This window comes from Pinus tabuliformis, chromosome Q (genome assembly GCF_031772625.1).
Source record: "Pinus tabuliformis cultivar Carrire ecotype Pingquan chromosome Q, CPIR1, whole genome shotgun sequence".
NCBI lineage: Eukaryota > Viridiplantae > Streptophyta > Pinopsida > Pinales > Pinaceae > Pinus > Pinus tabuliformis.
In genome coordinates, this window is record NC_142296.1 from 397,675,127 (window position 1) to 397,695,690 (window position 20,564).

Consider the following 20,564-nt stretch of genomic DNA (forward strand, 5'->3'; position numbering starts at 1 on the left):
GAAAATCCTGATTTGGATCTCTCTCTTGCAGCCTTATAGTCTTTATTGTACTTGCAGCCTCATATATTAATATAAATAAAGGCTGATTTTGAGATTTGAATATATAATAAAGGTTGCTTTTGGATATTCCGATATTTTTATTTTCATTATGTGATCATTCATGAGTAAATGTGATGTAAAGTAAATCTTAATGTTTAAGTGTAATAAATTATAATGTATCATTTATGCTTTATGATTGCACATATATATATATATATATATATATATATATATATATATTTAAATATTTTCAATATATATATATATATTCGCGTTTCCCCGTTTCCAAAATTTGGGGATGTCGCGTTTTGTATCGCTTCTCGTTTCAGAAACTCGTACCCGTTTCCCCGTTTCGTGCAACCTAGCGTCATAGTGAATGAGGCAATTTCTCGCACATGTGGCCATTTTGGCATCTTTTGTAATGTTTTTTAGCTATGAGGTTAGCTTGTAACCTCTCTTCTGGAACACTCCAAGTCAACTTGTAATTAGGGCTTTTTACCAGTGTTGCACATATCGCAATAATATCGGAATTATGGTCACATTATTGCCGAAAATCCACTCGCCAATATTATCGCCAGTATTTATCATGATAAATTGCCCAAAATGAGATTATCGCGATAATTTCCGTAATTATTGTTAGACAACATAAATTGTCGCCCTATTGTGCGTAAATTCGATTTAAAGCATTCATGTCCAATTTTTTTTTGGTCATTTGGGTTTTTCTCTTGCTGAGATTGAGCTCTGAGAGGAAAAGCGACCTTGTGACTATTTTTCAACTAGCAAACAAGGGGAATTTTATAATTTTATTTGCCATTAGTTGAGTATTTGTGGAGTGTTTATCTACTCCAATATACCATTTCCATATTTCTAGATATGTAAAAAAAAATTCCTTCCTTTTCTTTGTTTTTCAAGATCTAGTATAGGGTATGCAATGTTCATTAGATATACCTCTTTTTTTCTCTTTGAATGGATGATTTAATACTTATGTAGCTAGGGTATTTTAATTGGAGCATTTTTCATGTTTTTTCAATTTTGTGGATTTGTATTCTATTTCAGAATTTCTAATTCTAAGTTCCCCTCCTTTTTTTGTCCCATAGGTTTACAAATTGAATCAGTGCTCTAGACTCTAGAGTCTACACATTTCAAGAATCAAAATTCCAAAGCCATTGGATCCAATGTGGGAGTATGGTCTACCCTATGAGGGTCATAATAGAATGAGGTTGAATTGCAAGTTATGTGGTATGGAAATGTTTGGTGGAATCAGTTGTTTGAAATACCACCTTGCTAGAATACCAGGGAATGAAGTGGAGCTTTGCCCAGAAATTATCCATATTGCAAACCAATCCATTTTTCAAATGCATAAGAAGAGAGATCAAAAGGAAGAAGCAAGGCTTGAGCTTGCAAATAGATCCACAAGCTTCTCAGGAGTGGGGGAAAGCCAATCCTCAGGCTCACATTCTGCAATGCCTAGCCCCTCAACGTCCTCACCTTTCTTTGTGCCAATATCTATGCCTAGGGGGAACCTTCTATTCAATCAATGGTGAAATCGAAGGAGAAGGAAGAGGCTGACAAAATTGTGGCGAAATGCTTTCTATGGAGTGACATACCATTCAACATTGCCAAGAACAACCCATTCTACCATTCCATGTTTGAAGTTGTTGCCATTGTTGGTTCGGGCTACAAGGGCCCTTCTTATAATGACTTGAGAGGGCATCTCCTTCAAGGGGAAAAGGTTGATTGCACAAGGAGATTGGTTGAGTTGAAAGAATCATGGGAGATCACAAGATGCATCATTATGTCAAATGGTTGGACAAATGCATAGGGCAGGTCCATTCTAAATTTCTTGGTTAATTGTCCCAGGGGGACAATGTTTATCAAATCTAATGATGTATCTACATATGTTAAATATGCACAGTTATTATGTGAGTTACCGGATAACTTCATTCAGGAGATAGGTCCACAATATGTTGTCCAAGTCATTACAAACAATGTTGCTAACTATGTTGTTGTTGGCAAGTTGCTCATGGAGAGGTATCGAAGCTTATATTAGACTCCTTGTGCCACCCATTACATTGATTTGATGTTAGAGGACACAGGAAAAATTCCTTGGATCAAGGAAATTGTTGAGTCGACTAGGAGTGTTACAAAATATATTTACAATCATACATTTGTTCTAACACTCATAAGACAGTTCACAGGGGGCAAGGAGTTGGTTCGTCCTGCTATTACACGTTTTGCAGCTAGCTTCATTTCTCTTCAATCTCTCTACAATTCGAGGTTGGAATTGCAGAGGATGTTTCTCTCAAATGAGTGGAATGATTGTGTCTATAGCACTAAAGTAGATGGGCAAGCCATAGCCCAACTTGTGGGACACAACCGAAGTTTTTGGATGGGAGTGGAGGAGTTGTGTGCTATCAATGAACCTTCAGTAAAAGTTCTTCACTTGGTTGATGGTGAGAAGCCCGCAATGGGCTACTTGTATGAGGCCATGGATAGGGCCAAGGAAGTTATCCATCAATCCTATGAGGACAAGGAGGAAGAGGGATTCACTAGATGAGATGAGATAGGGGCATTATTAATGAGCGATGGAACAACACTCTCCATCGTTCGATTCATGTAGCGGGGCTCTACCTCAACCTTGCATTCTCTTATGCATGTGGATTTAGATTTGATGCTATGGATGGATTTTAGCAATGTATTGAGAGGATGGTGTTGACTTTTGTTGAATGCAATGAGATTTCCAAACAACTTGAGGTATATAAGTTGAGTTTCGTGACATTTGGATATGATATGGCTATCCAAGACAGGACCGTTAGGATGCCAGGTAAGCTACAAGTAAAATTTATTTCAATTTTCACTTTCAAATTTCAATGTGTTTCCTTTCTATGACTATCTATGATTCTATTTGAAATTTTGACATTTGTTACTTAATGGAAAATTGAAATATAAGTCATTGTCTTTCCTTGGAAATTTGAATCCTTTGCATTTATTTATTGTAGATGTTTGATGGGCAAACTATGGTAGAAGAGTCCCAGAGCTGCAAAAACTTGCCATTCAAGTGCTAGTCAAAACTGCAACTCTTCAAGGTGTAAGCGCAATTGGAGCGTCTTTGAAAAGATACACTCCAACTAGCGCAATAGGTTAGAAACTTAGAAATTTTCAAATTTAAATTCAATTTTTTTTATAAGTTCATTAATTTAATTTATGGCATATGTGGGACATCATCCTGAATCCTGATTTCTCTAATGATTAATCACAAAATGCCCCTCATGCAAGTTAGATGTCCATCGCCTCAATGACATGGTATATGTCTACCACAATCTTAGGTTATGGGTCGGGAAGATAAACAAAGTACCTGATACAGATGCCATTTCATTGGAGGCACTTGACACCGCAAGTCCATGGAGGGTGGAGACCAAGAATCCTATCATGGAGGAGGCACCTGAGTGGTTGGAGCAAGAGGATGAGGAGGAGGAGCTGGAGGAGGAGGAGGATGCTCCACTTGTAGGATAGACAAATTTAGAGTAAAGGATATTGAATTTGATAGTGTTCCAAAGCCACAACCACTGCTACCACGGCCACCTCCACAGGGACTACCATCTAGGGGAAGAGGCGGAAGACATCTTACTTCATCTTCCACATTTTCCCCGAGAGTTTCACCTTCCACTTCAAGCTCAAGCTCAACACATCCACCTACTGCTTCTAGAGGAAGAATGACACCGGTGACCTTTGCCCATAAAAGGGGTAGATGGAATTATTGAAACTTGATATTTTAGTGCATCATGATTATCCTTGTAGGCTTGTAGTATCAAGATGCCTCATGATGATCATCTCATGAGATACACCTTTTGTTTGATGCAATTTTCTTTGATCTTATTAATACTTGTGACTCAGAAGAGTCTGGACAGATATCATATTTCAGTATCGATGTTTGATGTACCACTTGACATCTTATACATTTTATATAGTAGTTTTATCTTCATATTTATGTGACAATGTGTTTGTTTGATGTTGATGTTGCTTTAGAAGTTTAAAAATTTGAAAAAAAAAAAAAAATTTTTTTTTTTTTAAAGTTTCCCAATAATTTTCGATAAACTCTGACAGTGTTACTTGGGAGCGGGAGCAAAAGCGGGGAGTGGGAGCGAAAACGGGAGCGGGAGCGACATTTTCAGATGCTCCCGGTTTGGGAGCAAATCCCGTAGTGTTTTTTATATAATATATATATATTTTTTATATTTTTTATATTTTGATACATATGTCAACAAAAACATGTAGAATAATCAATTAGATATAAAAAACATAAAAAAACATAGATTGAACCATATAACAACAATCATCTAGAAGTTAAAATCTTCATCAACCACGTCCACAAGTTAGTAACATGGTAACAGACAACATATTGAGTCTCATGATTTATCAATCTTAAAGTTTCAAGCTTTCAAAATTCAATATATAACATTTATCATCATTGATCACCAAAGTTGTACTTGTAAGCTAAGTGTAACCATTACAACAAATAATATCTAACATGAAATGAAATGAAACAACTTTCAACTTTCATGAAGCATCATATTCATAATTCATTACTAATGAGTTATAATTGCCAACTTCAAACTTAAATTGTCATATATTGTTTAAAAAAATATCATAATAAATATGAAAGAGTCAATAGTTATAAAAGCTATTAGAAACTAGAAAAGAGAAGTAAATCTATTATCTATTTCTTAGGCTTGGGCCTCTTGCCACCACGAGAAATGTCTAATTTTTTAGTCTTGTTGGAAAATCAGGATCTTTGTCATTAATATCACCCTCTAAGCATTAACATAAGATAGAAAAAGCATAACATGTCAAGTCAAGATTTTGTTTGAGTGATGCATACATTTTTAGGAGGGTCAGGATAGAGGAGTTCGACAACCAATGTCACTAACATCAAGGTACATAGAGGGATTGGTGCTCTTGATTAAATACGAGTTCCATACCCTAATACATGACAAAATTCAATGGAAACATTGCAATCCCCCAATCCTGAAATCCTGAAAAACTGATAAGTCTGCTGGATTTTGAATGAAATCTAAAATTCTACTTTCTCCATACGAAATCCAATGAGGCTGAAACCACTCTCAAACATCCTGAGTCATTTCATGGTAATGTTAAAAATTTAAGTATTTTACATTAAGAATTTAACATTACCATGAATAGCATATGAATACTAGGGCCTAGACTTGATCATCCCACTCAAAATTTATTTGTTTCTTTAAAAAAAAATTGCATTTCGAACATTACTACGAAAAAAATGGCAAAAAAGGCAAAACGCTCCCGAAAAGGCAGGGAGCGAAAAAAAAATTAGGGAGCGTGCTCCCGAAATCGCTCCCTTTTCGGGAGCGAAAAGGGAGCGATTTCTGGAGCGCGCTCCCAACCCGCTCCCGAGTCGCTCTTGCTCGGAGCGTGGATTGGGAGCGGGATCGGGGGGGGGGGGCGCTCCCCCGCAACACTGAATTCTAATAATTTCCCCGATATATAATTAAATTTTTGGACCCCAACGATAAATTATTGATAACGATAAATGTAACATTGATTTAAATTATACATTGATCTGTTATTCAATAAGTAGAATTGTGATTGGGGAAGAATACATGTAGGAACTAGACATGGTTTCACTTGTTGGAAACCCTAGTAACCCTTGTTCGTAGTACCTCTTTGAATAGTACCACATCAAACACTACCTTTATACGAAACATCACTTCCACATACCTTTGGGCATATAAGAAGTCCCCTAGGTATACCTGAAACCAACTCTAGATAAACTAATCGATCGTCTTGTTGTTATAGTCCACTGAGAACAACACTCTAAGAGACCACTCTCTAGTAACTAGCGAGTAGTATGGCCAAGGGCACAATTGAGCCTCCTTAGTTGATGCCTTAAGATATTGGGCCCAGTGCTATTGTTGGAGCCCATAAGTATATCAAAGAGATATAGCACTTAACACTCCCTTGTCCTTTTTTTTGAGCTAAGCTGTTGCGAGCGCGCCTCGGCTCCCGCCCTGCAATCCCCCGAGACCCGCATCTCGCGCACTGTGCAGACCGCGAGCGTGCCCGCCCTGACCTCGCGAGCGTGCCCGCCCTGACCTCGCGGGCGTGTCCGCCTGGGGCTCCTTTACATCCTGCGGTTGGCCTTGTTCATGGAGGATCGAGCTGCTCCTGCTTGCTGACAGGCCCGTTCCCTAGGTTTTGCGCCCATGGAGGTGCTGGGCACTCCACAGCCGTCTCTTCCATCTTCTCCCCCGCCGATCTCATTAGCTGAGGCTTTCAACAGGCTTTTGGCAGGGCTCCCAAAGAAGAAGAACTTTGAAGCTGCGAAATTCGTTAAAAAATTGGACGATATACCTGAGATCTCCCTCCCTCCTGAAACCCCGATTCAGGTGGCATTGTCCTTGTCCGAGCGAGCTCTCATTGGCCAGTTCACTGGACTATGGCCATCCCCCAAAACCACCGAAAGCTGGGTCAACAGAAACTAGGCGCCGTTGATTAAAGAAAATGTTACCTCATACTTTCTAGGGAGAGGATTCTTCCTCTTCGAATTCACCTCAAAGGATGATAAAGATCTGATATTTTGAAACGGCCCCTACTTCATGGGCCCTCAGGGTTTGTACCTGAATAAATGGACTCCGGACTTCGATCCAGCAGTAGATGTCCCCAAAGCAGTCCCGGTGTGGGTTAGGCTTCCAAATCTCCCAGTTCATTGCTGGAATTGGGATTCTTTGATGCACATTGGAAATGCCCTGGGGAAATTCATAGATCGAGCGAATAACAAGGATCAATATGATTGTGCCAGGATCTGCGTAGAAGTAGATCTGGAAGTGGGGCTGCCAGAGGCCATCAAAATCAATGTTGGAAGCTGGACGCATGTGCAGAAGCTGGACTATGAACAGCTGCCTTTCAAATGCCGGAAATGCCATGTTTATGGCCACTTCACCAGAAGCTGCCCGACCAACAATGAAGTTGTGCAAGGGAAGGATGACGGCTGGAACCAAGTCAAACGATCCAAGACTTCTTTCAAGTCACAGAAATCGGGAGGCACCAATAGTAAAGGTTCTCACCAGGCCTCTGCCCAGCAGATCCAAACCAAGCCTGCTCCAAAAAACAAGTTCGATCCTCTTAGCTCACAGCTAGAGGACACACATGAAGTCGTGGCCCAAAAAGCAGTGTCTCCAGAAAAAGGTAATCCGCCTATTTCTTCCAAGGATGCAAGTGTTGCAGAAAGCTCAAAAGGAACCCCTATCGAAGTTGAGGAAGAGGACCAAGACTCGGAGGAGGAAGGAGAAATAGGTGACACCCAAACCTCTGTAAGGAGATCCATAAGAGGGCATAAAACAGATCGTGAGAAAAGAGAGCAAGAAACATACAAGGACAAGTTACAGGGCAGCCAACCAACCCTGGAGAGGTTGCTAGCTAAAAAGCCGAAGATGGCAAGAAATCAGCATCAAGGCTCCAAGGGAGCCCATCACCATAATCCTAAATGATGAAGATTGTCTCCTGGAACTGCAGAGGAATGGGGAGTAAAGCGAAAGAAGAAGCAACGAGAAGCCTTATTAAAAGAGAAGTCCCAGATATTCTTCTGATCCAGGAGACCAAAATGGAGGACAATGAGTTTCTCCAAACCAGTAAAAAAGTCTGGAAGGGAAGTAGAGCCCAAGCAGTTTCAGCACGGGGAGCTTCTGGGGGGCTGGGCTCTCTTTGGAATCCTCTCAAGTATAGGTTGGTCTCTGAGATCCAAAATACCCACTGGCTGTTCCTGAAGCTACAATCAGTGGATTCGAGGGAGACATTCTGCCTTTTTAATGTCTACGTACCAGTAAATTTAGGGGAGAAAAGGGAGTGTTGGGACTCCATCAGACATCTGTTGGAGTCTGAGAACCTGGAAAACATCATTATTGCGGGCGATCTAAATCTCACTCTGCGCATGGAGGAAAAGCGAGGAGGCACAATCGTAAGGGACCCAGCAAGGGAGTGGGTGGAGGATATCATGCAGGACTGGGATCTACTCGATATTCCCACAGAAAATGGTAAGTACACCTGGTCCAATAAAAGAATAGGCCCCAGTCATATTGCTGCTAGACTTGATAGATGTTTGGTGCAGAGTTATTTTCTTTTGTTGGGATTAGAAACCAGATTGCATATTCTCCCTTGCAGTGTTTCTGATCATAAGCCTATTATGCTTGAAATGTTGGCTCACAAGGATCTTGGCCCCATACCTTTCAGATTCAACCCTCTGTGGGTCAAGGATCCTGAGTTCCTGAATATGGTTCAGGACAGTTGGAAATTGCCAGTGAAGGGTTCTCCCTTCTTCATTTGGGAAGAAAAGCTTAGAAGACTGAAAACAGTTCTTAAATCATGGGCCAAAACTCTCCCCTCCCCTACTAATGAGAGAAAGCAGGCCCAGGACAGACTTGCTCAGCATCATGCTCAAAGTGAGGATGCAGAAATTACTAAAGAAGTGTTAGATAAGGAAGCCGAGCTACAGCAAACCTTCCACAAAGCCTGCCTTTCGGAGGAAGAGCACTGGAGACAAAAGTCTAGGAGCTTATGGCTTAAAGCGGGAGATAGAAATTCCGCCTTCTTTCATAAACAAGCTCAAGCTAGAAAGAGCTACAATTCTATTGCAGAAATCAAAGAAGGAAACTTGACTCACAAAGACTTTGGGAGCATAAAGAGAGCAGCATTCAATCACTTTAAAAATCTGTACAGAGAAGAGGGAGTGACTGACCCAAACTCTAAATTTCTGGAAGCGGTTCCTTCTATGATCTCCCCTCTAATGAATCAGCACCTAGAAGCTAAGATCTCTATAAAAGAAATAAAAGATGCTCTCTCTGACATGGAGCCTGACAAAGCCCCAGGCCCGGACGGCTTCACTGCAAGATTCCTTCAAGTCTGTTGGCAGATTGTGGAGAAAGATCTCTACAAAATGGTCTTGAAATCTCAAAATTGTCAGAAAATAGGGGGCAGCACTAACTCTGCCTTTCTTGCCCTCATACCCAAAGAAAAGGGCGCTAAAGATTTCAATCGGTTCCGCCCTATTTCTCTTTGCAACATTGGCTATAAAATAATCACAAAGGTGATTGCAAATAGGCTTAAAGGCATCCTCCCAGCCATCATTCCGGAAAATCAAGGTGGGTTTGTTCAGGGGAGACAGCTTACTGACAATTTCATTCTAGTGCAAGAGGCGATTCATTCGAGCCAACTTCGCAAAGAGAAAGGTATGGTAATTAAACTAGACTTGGCAAATGCCTTCGATCGGGTCAGACTTAGCTTTCTTTGGGAAGTCTTGCATAAATTTGGCTTTGGCACGGGCTTTATCAATTGGATCCGGGCTTGTGTTGTCGGCCCCTGGATCGCTCCCTTGGTGAACGGGAGAGCAGCTGGCTTTTTCAAAGCTTCCAGAGGGCTTAGGCAAGGTTGCCCCCTATCCCCGCTTCTCTTCGTCCTCCATGTTTCTGTCCTGAGTTTCTATCTTGACCAGAAATTGGTTGATCAAGAGATCCTGGGGCTCAACATAGCCAGAAGGGTAAAAAATGTAAATCACACCTTGTTTGCTGATGACACCCTGTTGTTAGGGGCTGCCACTGTCAGAACAGCCTTAAAGTTCAAGGAGGTTCTGGACGATTACAGCGAAGCTACAGGCAGCTGTTTGAACAAAGGTAAATGCAAAGTTTTTTGTTGGAATATCTCTGCCTCCACTCTTTCGGCCATCACCAGAATCCTTGGCTTTTCTGCCTCCCTCAGTTGGACCTCTTTTACCTATTTGGGCCTTCCTATCTTTCGAAAACTAGCTTACAGCAGAGACTGGATCCCTCTTTTGGATAAATTCAAGGCCAAAATTCAAGCATGGGGATTCTCATGGCTTAACCTTGCCGGCAAAATTGTCCTCATCAAATCTGTTCTCAGCAGTCTCCCCATCTTTCAATTCTCTGTAGCCCTTGCTCCCATTGGCATCATCAAGAAAATGGAAGCCTTCATTCGCAAATTCTTCTGGAAAGGCGGCAATCTCAACGACAGGAAAATCCCTTTGGTAAGCTGGGAGAAAGTCTGTAAGCCTCAGAGCGAAGGAGGCCTAAATTTCAAAGATCTCAGCCTTCAAAACACAGCCATGGGAGCCAAGATTTTCTGGAGAATCATTGGTCCTCAACCAGGATGGGCTCAAAGAGCTCTATGGAGGAAGTATTTCTTGGGGAAGCAGAAAAGATGCCTGGAATCCCCACTGCCCACCTCAGGATCCCAATTGATCAAACTCTTGCACAAAGCAGCTCCTCTAATCAGAGACAGAGCATATTGGATTCCTGGCAACGGCAAAGAAATCAGAATATGGGACGACAGCATTATGATGCATCCCCCTTTATCGAGCTATAGCTCTCTGCATGTGCTACGACCGTGGCTGGAAAGAGCAGGATGCGTTTCTCTTTGGGACATCTCGCTGTGGGCTGGCAACAACTGGCTGCGATGGAGTCTGCCGCCTGTTCCTCCTGAGTTGAATCAAGAACGCGACCTCTTACTCACGCTGCTGAACGGTAAGGCGCCTCTGCGCGTTGGAAAGAAGGACGCCCGTGGTTGGGGAGCCGCCCCAGGTCTGTACACAGTAGCGCAGGGGTATAAAAGCCTTCAAGAATGTCCCCACGTCCCTCCAGACCCTGTTGTGTGGAAGGGGCTCTGGAATTACAAATCCATGCCAAAAGTTGACTCATTCTGCTGGCTATTATGCCACAAAGGAATCTTAACAGAAGACAGATTGAAGAAGAAAGGATTTCAAGGTCCCTCTCGTTGCCATTTGTGCTGTGACAGTGAAGAGAATGCCCAGCGCATTATTTTGAACTGCAAATACGCAAAAGAGATCTGGCAGAACCTCTTGAGCCATTGGAAAACAGAATTCATCTTACCTACGTCCATCTCTGACTTGTTTGCAAACTAGCGAAGCTTCTACCCAGAATCACTCCCTAAAAACGAAAGTTTCAAAGCAGCATGGCTCTCCTTGCCGAAATTTATCTGCTGGCATATCTGGCTGGAGAGAAATAGAAGAGTCTTCAGAGATGAAAGCTTAAATCCGCATTTCGCCGTCATCAAAATTAAAAATCTATGGAAGGAAAGTCTAGGGGAACACCTGTCGGACTCAAATCTAAGACAGCAAGACTTAGATTGGGGTGCCTCGATGGATCTCCAATTCTCTGGAGAAACAAGGCAACACAAAGATACAAAAGAGTGGCAATTCAGAGGGAAGGAGAATGAACTATATGATTTGCCCAACAGGCAAGCCAGATACACTCTATTCTTCGATGTGGCAACGAAAGGCAATCCCGGATTGGCTGGGGCAGGAGGAGTTATAAAGAACAAGGAGGGCAGAATTGTGACTAAGTTCGCTTGGGGATTAGGACAAACCACCAGCATTCAAGCAGAAGCCTTGGCTCTTCTTCAAGGACTCAAACAAGCAAAGGCCTCTAGTATTTCAGATGTCAATATAATAGGAGATTCTCAGTCAATTATCAAAGTCCTATTGGAGGATTCTTCACCTGCAGATATTAGATTGGCAAGAGTGATTTCAAGAATCAGAATTCTGGTGAAATCTTTCCAGACTGCAAACATTCACCATGTTTTGAGGGGGAACAACAAAGATGCTGATTTGGAAGCCAACAGGGCGGTGACTCTTCCAGCTGGCTCGCTCCTGAAAGACGGAATGGAGGAGTGGGACTCCATACCATAAAATAATCTTATGTTTTACCGCATTATCCTGAATCAGTTTGTATGTACTTTTAAAATAGGAAAAATAACTGAGATAGATTCTCTAGTCTTGAGTAAAATTCGTGGCTCTCCAAAGCTTGGGGCCTATGATCAGTTAGTGGAAGAAATTTTAAGGGCTATGCCCGATCTATTGTAACTGGTGAAAGGCACTTTGGCCACTATCTAATACAAATCCATATCCGTTTCTGTAAAAAAAAAAAAAAAAACACTCCCTTGTCCTCAGGACCAAATACCTTTTGCCAATGAACTCACCCATGAAGTAGAATACCTATAAATATCCTCATACTTCACTAGACAACATGAACACCCACTATGCTACAAATAAGTTGGAATTGGAAGGTTGGCTTAAGCAATGTCAGGACAACATAAATGGGTGGGAAGAGAAGTTCAATAAGAAGCTAGATGATAGGTTTGACAATTTTGGAAAAAAATTGATTAAGCAGTTGTCAAGTATGTTAGCTCTAACCATATGAAGAGAAAAACACATGATTGAAGAGGAAATTGAGCAACACCATGAAGAAACTTCTAACTTCAGTGTATTTAAGCCACCCACAATACTCGTCAGGTCTACACAACAATAGATCAATGGAACCATACAAAGAGAAAAACACATGACTAAAGAGGAAATTGAGCAACACCATGAAGAAACTTCTAACTTCAGTCTATTTTAGCCACCCACAATACTTGGCAGGTCTACACTGTAATAGATCAATGGATAATAACATATGGCATCATTCTCCTAAAGTAGACTTGAACAAGTTTGATGGTTCTAACCCATTAAGATGAGTCACTTAGAAGAAACATTAGATCGCCCTCAAGGTTATTACTAATGACATGATGAAACTTAGGGTGGGGGTTCCTATATTTAGATAAAGAATGATGGCAATGGTGTGAATGGCATAAAAAGAACCTATTCAAGTTACATTGCCTAAATTCAATTTGTTAAAGTTGCCTATGCATGTTTGGAGGGTACTCATTATTTGGGGCGACTCACCAAGTTACACCAAATTGGTGCAGTGATTGACTTTAGAGTAGCCTTTGAGCAATTAGCTATCCATATAGAGAACTTAACAGATTCCTTGTATAAAGAATGTTTCAATTGTGGTGTCAAGGAGGAGATTAGAGTAGAAGTCAAAATGCAATGTCCTACTACATTGTTGGAAGCAATTGAGAGAGATCTAGAACCCAAAATGGTGATTAATGTACAAATAAAAAAACAACGTTCATTCCTCACACGTATCTTCCCCAAGGTAATTCACCAAGCAGAACTCCTCATCCCTTAACAGTACAAACCTTGTCTCCAACAGAAATGGAAAATCGTCAAAGACGTGGATTCAGCGACAATTGCAATGGAAAATATGCTATAGGTCGTAGGTGTAAAAAACAGAAATTGTTCCTAATTGATATGACTGCTCAAGCCGTAATGGAAGACGTAACCATTGAAGAGATATCAACACTACAAGTTGACGAAACCAACACTTGGAATTAGGCAGATATTCAACCATCATTTCTTCCTAAAGAACCCCTAATCTCCCTACATGCATTGCCAGGCATTTCAATTCCACAAGCATTGAAATTCACGGGCTACATCAAGTACCTAAAAGCTATGTCACATGGTTTGGGTTCGAATTTGAGTTCGGAAAAGAGACTCACAATTTCAGTACTCACAATTTCATTCACAGAGAGTCGCAAAAGAGACTCATTGTTTTGTACACCCAATGCACAACCTTTAATCATGATCACCAACGAAGGTATGATAAAATGTGGGGGTGGATATGAAAATGTTAAACTCCATATGGGACACTATCAACTCAAAAACCATTTATTTCCCATCGACATGGGTAGTTGTGATATAGTATCGAGGACAAAATGGCTACACACATTGAGACCAGTCACAAAGGATTTCAAAGAAATCTATATGAGTTTCACTAAAGAGGGACATGTACACACCCTTCAAGGGATTCAAACGAGCTCCCCTAAACAATTGGTTCTCGTCGTATGGACAAGTTATTAAAGAAAGGCCATTCTCGCATTATTTCCCAATTTAATGCCATATAGGTCATAGATAATATGACCCAAAAAATCCATTCATATTTGCAGCTAGTCCTTGACAAACATCATTAGGTCTTTAAGACGCAAAAGGGTTTATTCCCTTCTCAAGGAGAGCATGACCATAGAATTCCCCTAATTCTAGGAAGTAAAGCACCAAATGTATGTCCTTATCGACACCATTTTGCACAAAAGAATGAAATAGGAAAGATCATTCAAGAACTATTGGAGGCGGGGTCATATGTCCGAGTACAAGCCCTTACTCATCACTGGTAGTCATGGTGTTAAAGAAGGAAGGCATTTGGCGCACATGTCCTAATTTTAGGGCTCTCAATAAGTTGACAATCAAGGATAAATTTCCCATCCCAGTTATTGACAATCTCCTAGATGAACTTCATGGAGCAAAGTTTTTCACTAAGCTTGATCTATGTTCAGGATACCACCAAATCATAAAGAAAGAGGTAAGCATCCCAAAGATAGCTTTCAAAACAAGTGAAGTTCATTATGAGTTTCAAGTGATCCCTGTTGGTCTCTGTAATGCTCCATAGACTTTCCAGAGTCTCATAAACAAGATTTTCAAACCTTCCTTACACAAGTTTATTTTGGTCCTTGATCTATAGTAAAGCATGGGAATCACACAGAGCATGTTAATAAGTGCTTGCAACTCTTGAGAGACAACCAATTATTCGTGAAGCGCTCCAAGTGTTCTTTTGGGGCTCCTGAATTTGAATATTTGGGTCACATTGTAAGTCGAAAAGGAGTACGAATTGATCCCAAGAAAGTGGAGGCTATACAAGATTGGCCACGTCCCAAAACACTAAAGAGCTTGAGGGGATTCTTAGGACTTACAAGATACTACAGGGAATTTGTGAAAAGTTATCGCAAAATTGCATCTCCTCTAACTTCACTCCTTAGAAAGAATGTCTTTATCTAGAGTGAAGAATCCACACATGCATTCATTACTTTAAAGGAAGCCATGTGCACTACTCTAGTATTAATAGTGCCGCACTTTAATAAGACTTTTTTCTTGGAATGTGATGCCTCAAGAAGAGGTCTAGGAGCAATACTAATACAAGAATGACGCCCATTGGTATTCACTAGTAAGCAATAGTGTGACCACAATTTAGTAAAATCCACATATGAGAAGGAAATGAAGGCTATCCTTAATGCAATGGAGACTTGGCATCCATATCTCATATGGAAATTGACCATCATAATCTAAAGTAGTTCCTTGAACAATGGCTATATTCACCAAAGCAACATAAATTGGTCACCAAGATGTTGGGATATGATTATGAGATCATTTATAAGAAGGGTAAAGAGAATGTTGTGGTTGATTCCTTATCCAGACAATTTGAAGAGGATGCGTCACTCCTTTCCTTATCATTACCAAGTCCAATATGGACTGAGGTAGCCAGTAGGGAATGGCTAGCAAACAATACTTTAAGGAAGCTCATCCAACAACTCCAAACAAATCCCAAACCCCCTAAAAATTATACATGGAAACAAGAAACATTGCAATATAAAGGGCACGTTGTTTTGGCAAAAGTATTAACTCTAAAACAATGAGTTTTAGAGGAGCTGCCCTCATCACCAACAATAGGTTACTTTGACTTTCATAAAACCTATGAAAGAACTAATCATCCATTCTTCTGGGAAGGCATGAAAACAGATATCCAGGATTTTGTAGCATCTTGTGATGCTTGCTAAATAAACAAGGGAGAGACAACAAAGTTACTAGGGGCATTGCAACCTCTACCAATCCCAACACAAATTTGGATAGACATTTCAATGGATTTTATTGTGGGACTTCCAAAACTAGGCAACAAAATAGTGATTATGGTGGTGGTAGATCGTCTTTCAAAATTTGCTCATTTCTGTGCCCTAGTTTCTCCTTTCACTCCTTCCTTGGTTGCCTAGGCCTTCATGGATCAGATCTTTAAGCTACATCGTACGCCCACTTCCATTGTTTCGAATCAAGGCCCCACATTCACCAGCAAATTTTGGCAAGATCTATTTAAACTTCAAGGTACATAGCTAAATATGAGCATTGCATATCATCCTCAAATTGATGGTCAAATAGAAGTGGTCAACAAGTGCTTGGAAACGTATTTGAGATGCTTCGCTTTTGAAAAGCCGCAGTAATGGGAAGAATGCCTTCCCCTTGCTGAATGGTGGTGCAATACCATTTACTGTGGAGCTACAAAAATGACACCATATGAAGCAATTTATGACCAAAAACCCTTGTTCATGGCATCCTATGTACCAGGAACATCCAAGGTTCATGTAGTGGATAGAATGCTTCACATTAGAGAAGTTATTATCTGTATCCTCAAGTAAAACTTGGTTATGGAACAAAATCGAATGAAACAACAAGTTGACCAACATAGATCTAAATGTTTTTTTGCTGAAAAGGATCAAGTGTTCCTTCCCCTACATCCTTATAAACAAACATCGCTCAAAGATAAAGTTCCCTGGAAGCTACCTCCTAAGTTCTATGGACCCTATCAGATCATATAACGCATTGGTTAGGTTGCCTATAAACTGGCTCTTCTAGCCCACTCCAAGCTACATCCAACCTTTCAAGTGTCTTGTTTGAATAAGGTTGTGGGATCAAGCTGCAAAGTGCAGACCAACCTACCAGAACTTGACAAAGAAGATTCCATTTGGCTCCATCCAAAAGCAGTATTGAATACTAGAGAGCACCAATTGCGCCAATGCATTATTAAGTATTGATCTAGTGGAAAGATATGCAACCAAAAGATGACACATGGGAACCAGCAGTGACTCTCCAACAGTTTCCTCACCTTCAGCTTTGAACACAACACTGCTTTCGAAGGAGGGACAGCATGTTAGGGTCCTACTCTAACTCCCTTACTTAGAGACATTATTAATGTATGTGGCCCATTAAATGTTAGTTAATAGTCATACATTATAAAAAGGGTCCTATTTGTTAATAAAGCCAAAATTGGTTAGTAGGATCTCATTATAAGTGGGCCTATAGGTAGTTAATATTCTCTATGGATAGATATTTATGCAATTTCAGGTTATGTAATGTTTTGTGAAGAATTGTGATTGTATTTAGAGCATTGTTCTTGGAGGTTGCCCCCTTGAAGAGGAAAGTGAACATAGCCCTCTATTTTCTATTATCAAAGAGATCTTTCTTGTGTTTTATCTCTCTTTTTTCTTGTGTTCTCAGGTTTTACACAATATTTCATGTGAATTACGGTACAAGTGACATGTATTGAATTGGTTTCCTGCATTCTTCGAGTTAGTGCAGCGATCAGTTGTTGTTCCGACTTAGTGCAGAGATCTATTACTGTGTTTTGTTTATGTTTGAGATTAATTTATGATATGTGAACTAAGATATGTTAATGACCCCTGGTATACTCTAATTAGGGTATACCACCTGACAGCAAAGAGGACATAGCTTGAAAGTTACTGAATGATCTCATTCCTTTACAGTATCACATATATATAACACGAATCCTTATATAACCAAACCGTACCTAATCTTTATCCAATATAATAATATCTAGTCCGACTAATTGCTTTGGATGTGTTTATATTATTCTCACTAGTTTGCATATAAAATCTTATCCTAACTAATTGCAGTTTACGCACTCTCTGTGCAAGCCTTGTTTCATCAAGAGAACCACAATATTTAAAGACTATGCCACTACTCCGAATCTTATCCTAACTAATTGCAGTTTATGCAATCTCTGTGCAAGTCTTGTTTCATCCAGAAAACCACAATATATAAAGACTATGCCACTACTCCCAGCTGAAAAGAAATGTGGAAAATGTGTTAGTGAATCCCACTTCAGAGTTAGGACCAGCATAGGACTCAGAACAAATTAAAGGCTGTATGACAGCCTTAGAGAAGACAACTTTGGTACATTAATAGAGCATGTTCTTTTGGAAATGATTATTGCAACTCGCAAGTAGTTTGTGAAAGACAGACTTTGTGGCCTCAGTGGCCAATTGCAGCATCTAGACTCTATACTGCTGTTGAGGACTTTCGGGCCCAAGTTGGCATCCACAGCTTTTGAGGAAAGTTATATTCCATTATCAGCTTTTTGAAACATCATTCTATATCAATAAAGGTTCTGTTTTGAGGTTTTTCCACAAATAATTCGGTAATCTTTTTTGGTGTTGTCAAATTTTACTGATTTGATTCTGAAATTCAGATTTTATTTTATTCTTTTTTAGACTTCTCGATACATTTGAAACATTATCTGCCCATGTTCTTACCTGAATATATCTCTTGCTTATTAGGAAAGCATAAAGTTTTTTTAGCTGTTTCTGCCAATAGAGTTTGAACATAATTGCATATAAGCTGCATTTGTCCACTGGTATTTGATCAGGAACGTAACAAAGATTGTATGCATTAGATCTACTCAACTGATTTCGTACATTTTAATTGTAGCATAAGCATGTCAAAAATTATTGGGGCAAGGCTGACATGGTATCCGACTTAAAAAATAGGCATCAATTTTTCACAATAATGAACGTCCTGGTCCAATAAAAATTAGCATGTCTACAATATATGGCAAGAATCTCAAACTCTTCAGATTACCAAGGTACAGTAGAAGCAGACCCAGATCTGCCTGCACTCCACAAAACAATGGACAGGGGCTGCAACAAGAAAATAGGTTGTGGCAAAATTCTGAACAGAATATCACTTTACAACTCTAGAGTCTAAGCCCTCTACTAAATCCAATCAGACTGCAAGTATTCGCAAGACTGGCAATCAACAGTACTTAGTAGGGATGAACATTGAAAGCCAATATTATTGTTAAGTAGGGATGAATGTGCAGGATCGATGCCATTGTCAATTTTAGCGTTAAAGATAGCCACTGAAAGGCCAGAGAAGGTGCTCAATTGGAGAAGCATATACCGTGACACCACCCATTGTTTTTCAAATTTATGCATAGACTAATTCGTGTACACTGAACACCAATATCCCATATCAACAAGAAGAATCTGGGGGGCTCATACTGCCATGTTTGTACAGGTACATAGTTATTCCACGAAGCCAATTCATAAAGGGTATGTATTGCACTGATAGAAGCGAAGTCCCCTACAGCCTGGGTGGAGATGGGGAATCCATCAACACTTTATGGGCGCATAATCTAGATGGGACATTGGGCAAATTGAATATGGATATTATTGCAGACCCACCAAACCCAGATTTGACAAGCACCTCCAGATTGCTAGGATACAAATGCCCACGTATTAAATATTGGAATTCAAGATATGCCCAATTGGGATTCACATGAATGCAGCCTATTAATTACTGGAATTCGAGATAGGCAACCTTGAAGTGCATGCAAGACCCGAGTTTAGATGGGTCAACGCTAGTGGATGGAAACTGCTCTCCCAATGCCACGGTCATCTCTCTGAGACTTGTGCTTCAATAACTCTCACACAAAAGCCTATTTCTGCGCGGCTTGTAATAACATGGGTATCAAATTATTCTCTTTCGACAAAACCTCAATCAAACTGCATTTGACATCACTAGCTCAATAAAAACAGTAAAATAAAACAGGCATTTCATGGAAAAAGAAAAAGCAATCAATCCACAAACAATCTGAACATTCTCTGCAATCTCACATAACAGAAGCTTTAAGAGGAACCTACGTCAGAATTCCTTAATATAACAGTACTTGCATATGATTTTTCAGAAGAATTTCACAGATTGGAAATAAAACTCACCAACCCCAGGATCTGTATCTATTATAAGTTTTGTTCGCTGAAGAGGCAAACTAACTGAGCAATTTTCTGAAGCCGCAGTTACTTCTAAATCTGAACTCAGCACCATCCTTCCTTACTTCCTTTTGTAATGGCCTCCGGTTTTACAGGAATTCAATGCCTCACAGTACAAGAAACAGCTGAAACTCAGTTACTGAGTGATCTCTGAGACGCCCAAATGAAGAAAAAACGAGATTCAGAATGGATCCCGTCTGATGAAGCAATGCCAAGAACAGAGGCAAAGCAAAGCAACGAGCCAATGCCTCTCCTCAATTGCTCCTCAGTAATCGGAGACAAGAATGACGAAATTACAGATTCTTCCCTTTTTAGACACAAAAGAATCTCGTTGCACTTCCAATTAGCTTCCGATATAACGCTTTCCAAATTGAAAAATGCGATCATCCCATGGTGGGTTGCGTTGAGGGTAATCCAACTGGTTCGTGCCACGTGGTCAATGTGTCCTATGTTTCATGGTTTCGGACTGGACATTCTACATTAATGAATATCACGATTCACACTACACAAGACTCCACCCAAAAAAAAAAAGAAATTCCTCTTCAGCTGTAGGTTTGATTTCCAGGTCATGGGACTCTTTCACTTTTTCAGAGGGCCAGCTGATGCGGCTCGGACTCTGAAGAGCAGAGTGACGTATTTAACAGTATATTTTTTAATAAGAGCTTATGACGTGAAAAACGGGTATTATATTTTCTACTGATATTATATTTTTAAAATAATGTTTTTAATTAATATTATTGAAATGTTTTTTTAAATTATTATGACGTGAAAAACGAGTATTATATTTTCCACTGATATCATATTTTAAAATAATGTTTTTAATTAATATTATTGAAATGTCTTTTTAAATTATTTTATTGGTCTATGATTTGGGGATCAGTATGTAATCAAAGAATCTGATTTTGAAATATCTAAGTCATCAA

At 40.0% G+C, this 20,564-nt stretch overlaps 1 protein-coding gene across 1 annotated transcript in view; it reads right to left on the minus strand.

The window, feature by feature from the left end:
* URH1 (uridine-ribohydrolase 1) overlaps positions 1-20,267 on the minus strand; it is a 202,846-nt gene extending 182,579 nt beyond the window's left edge. Inside the window, exon 1 of the mRNA XM_089384502.1 lies at positions 19,591-20,267. Within this exon, the coding sequence (XP_089240628.1) occupies positions 19,591-19,696 (106 nt within the window). The 5' untranslated portion in view covers positions 19,697-20,267. The remainder of the gene's footprint in view (positions 1-19,590) is intronic.
* Positions 20,268-20,564: the final 297 nt, after the last annotated feature.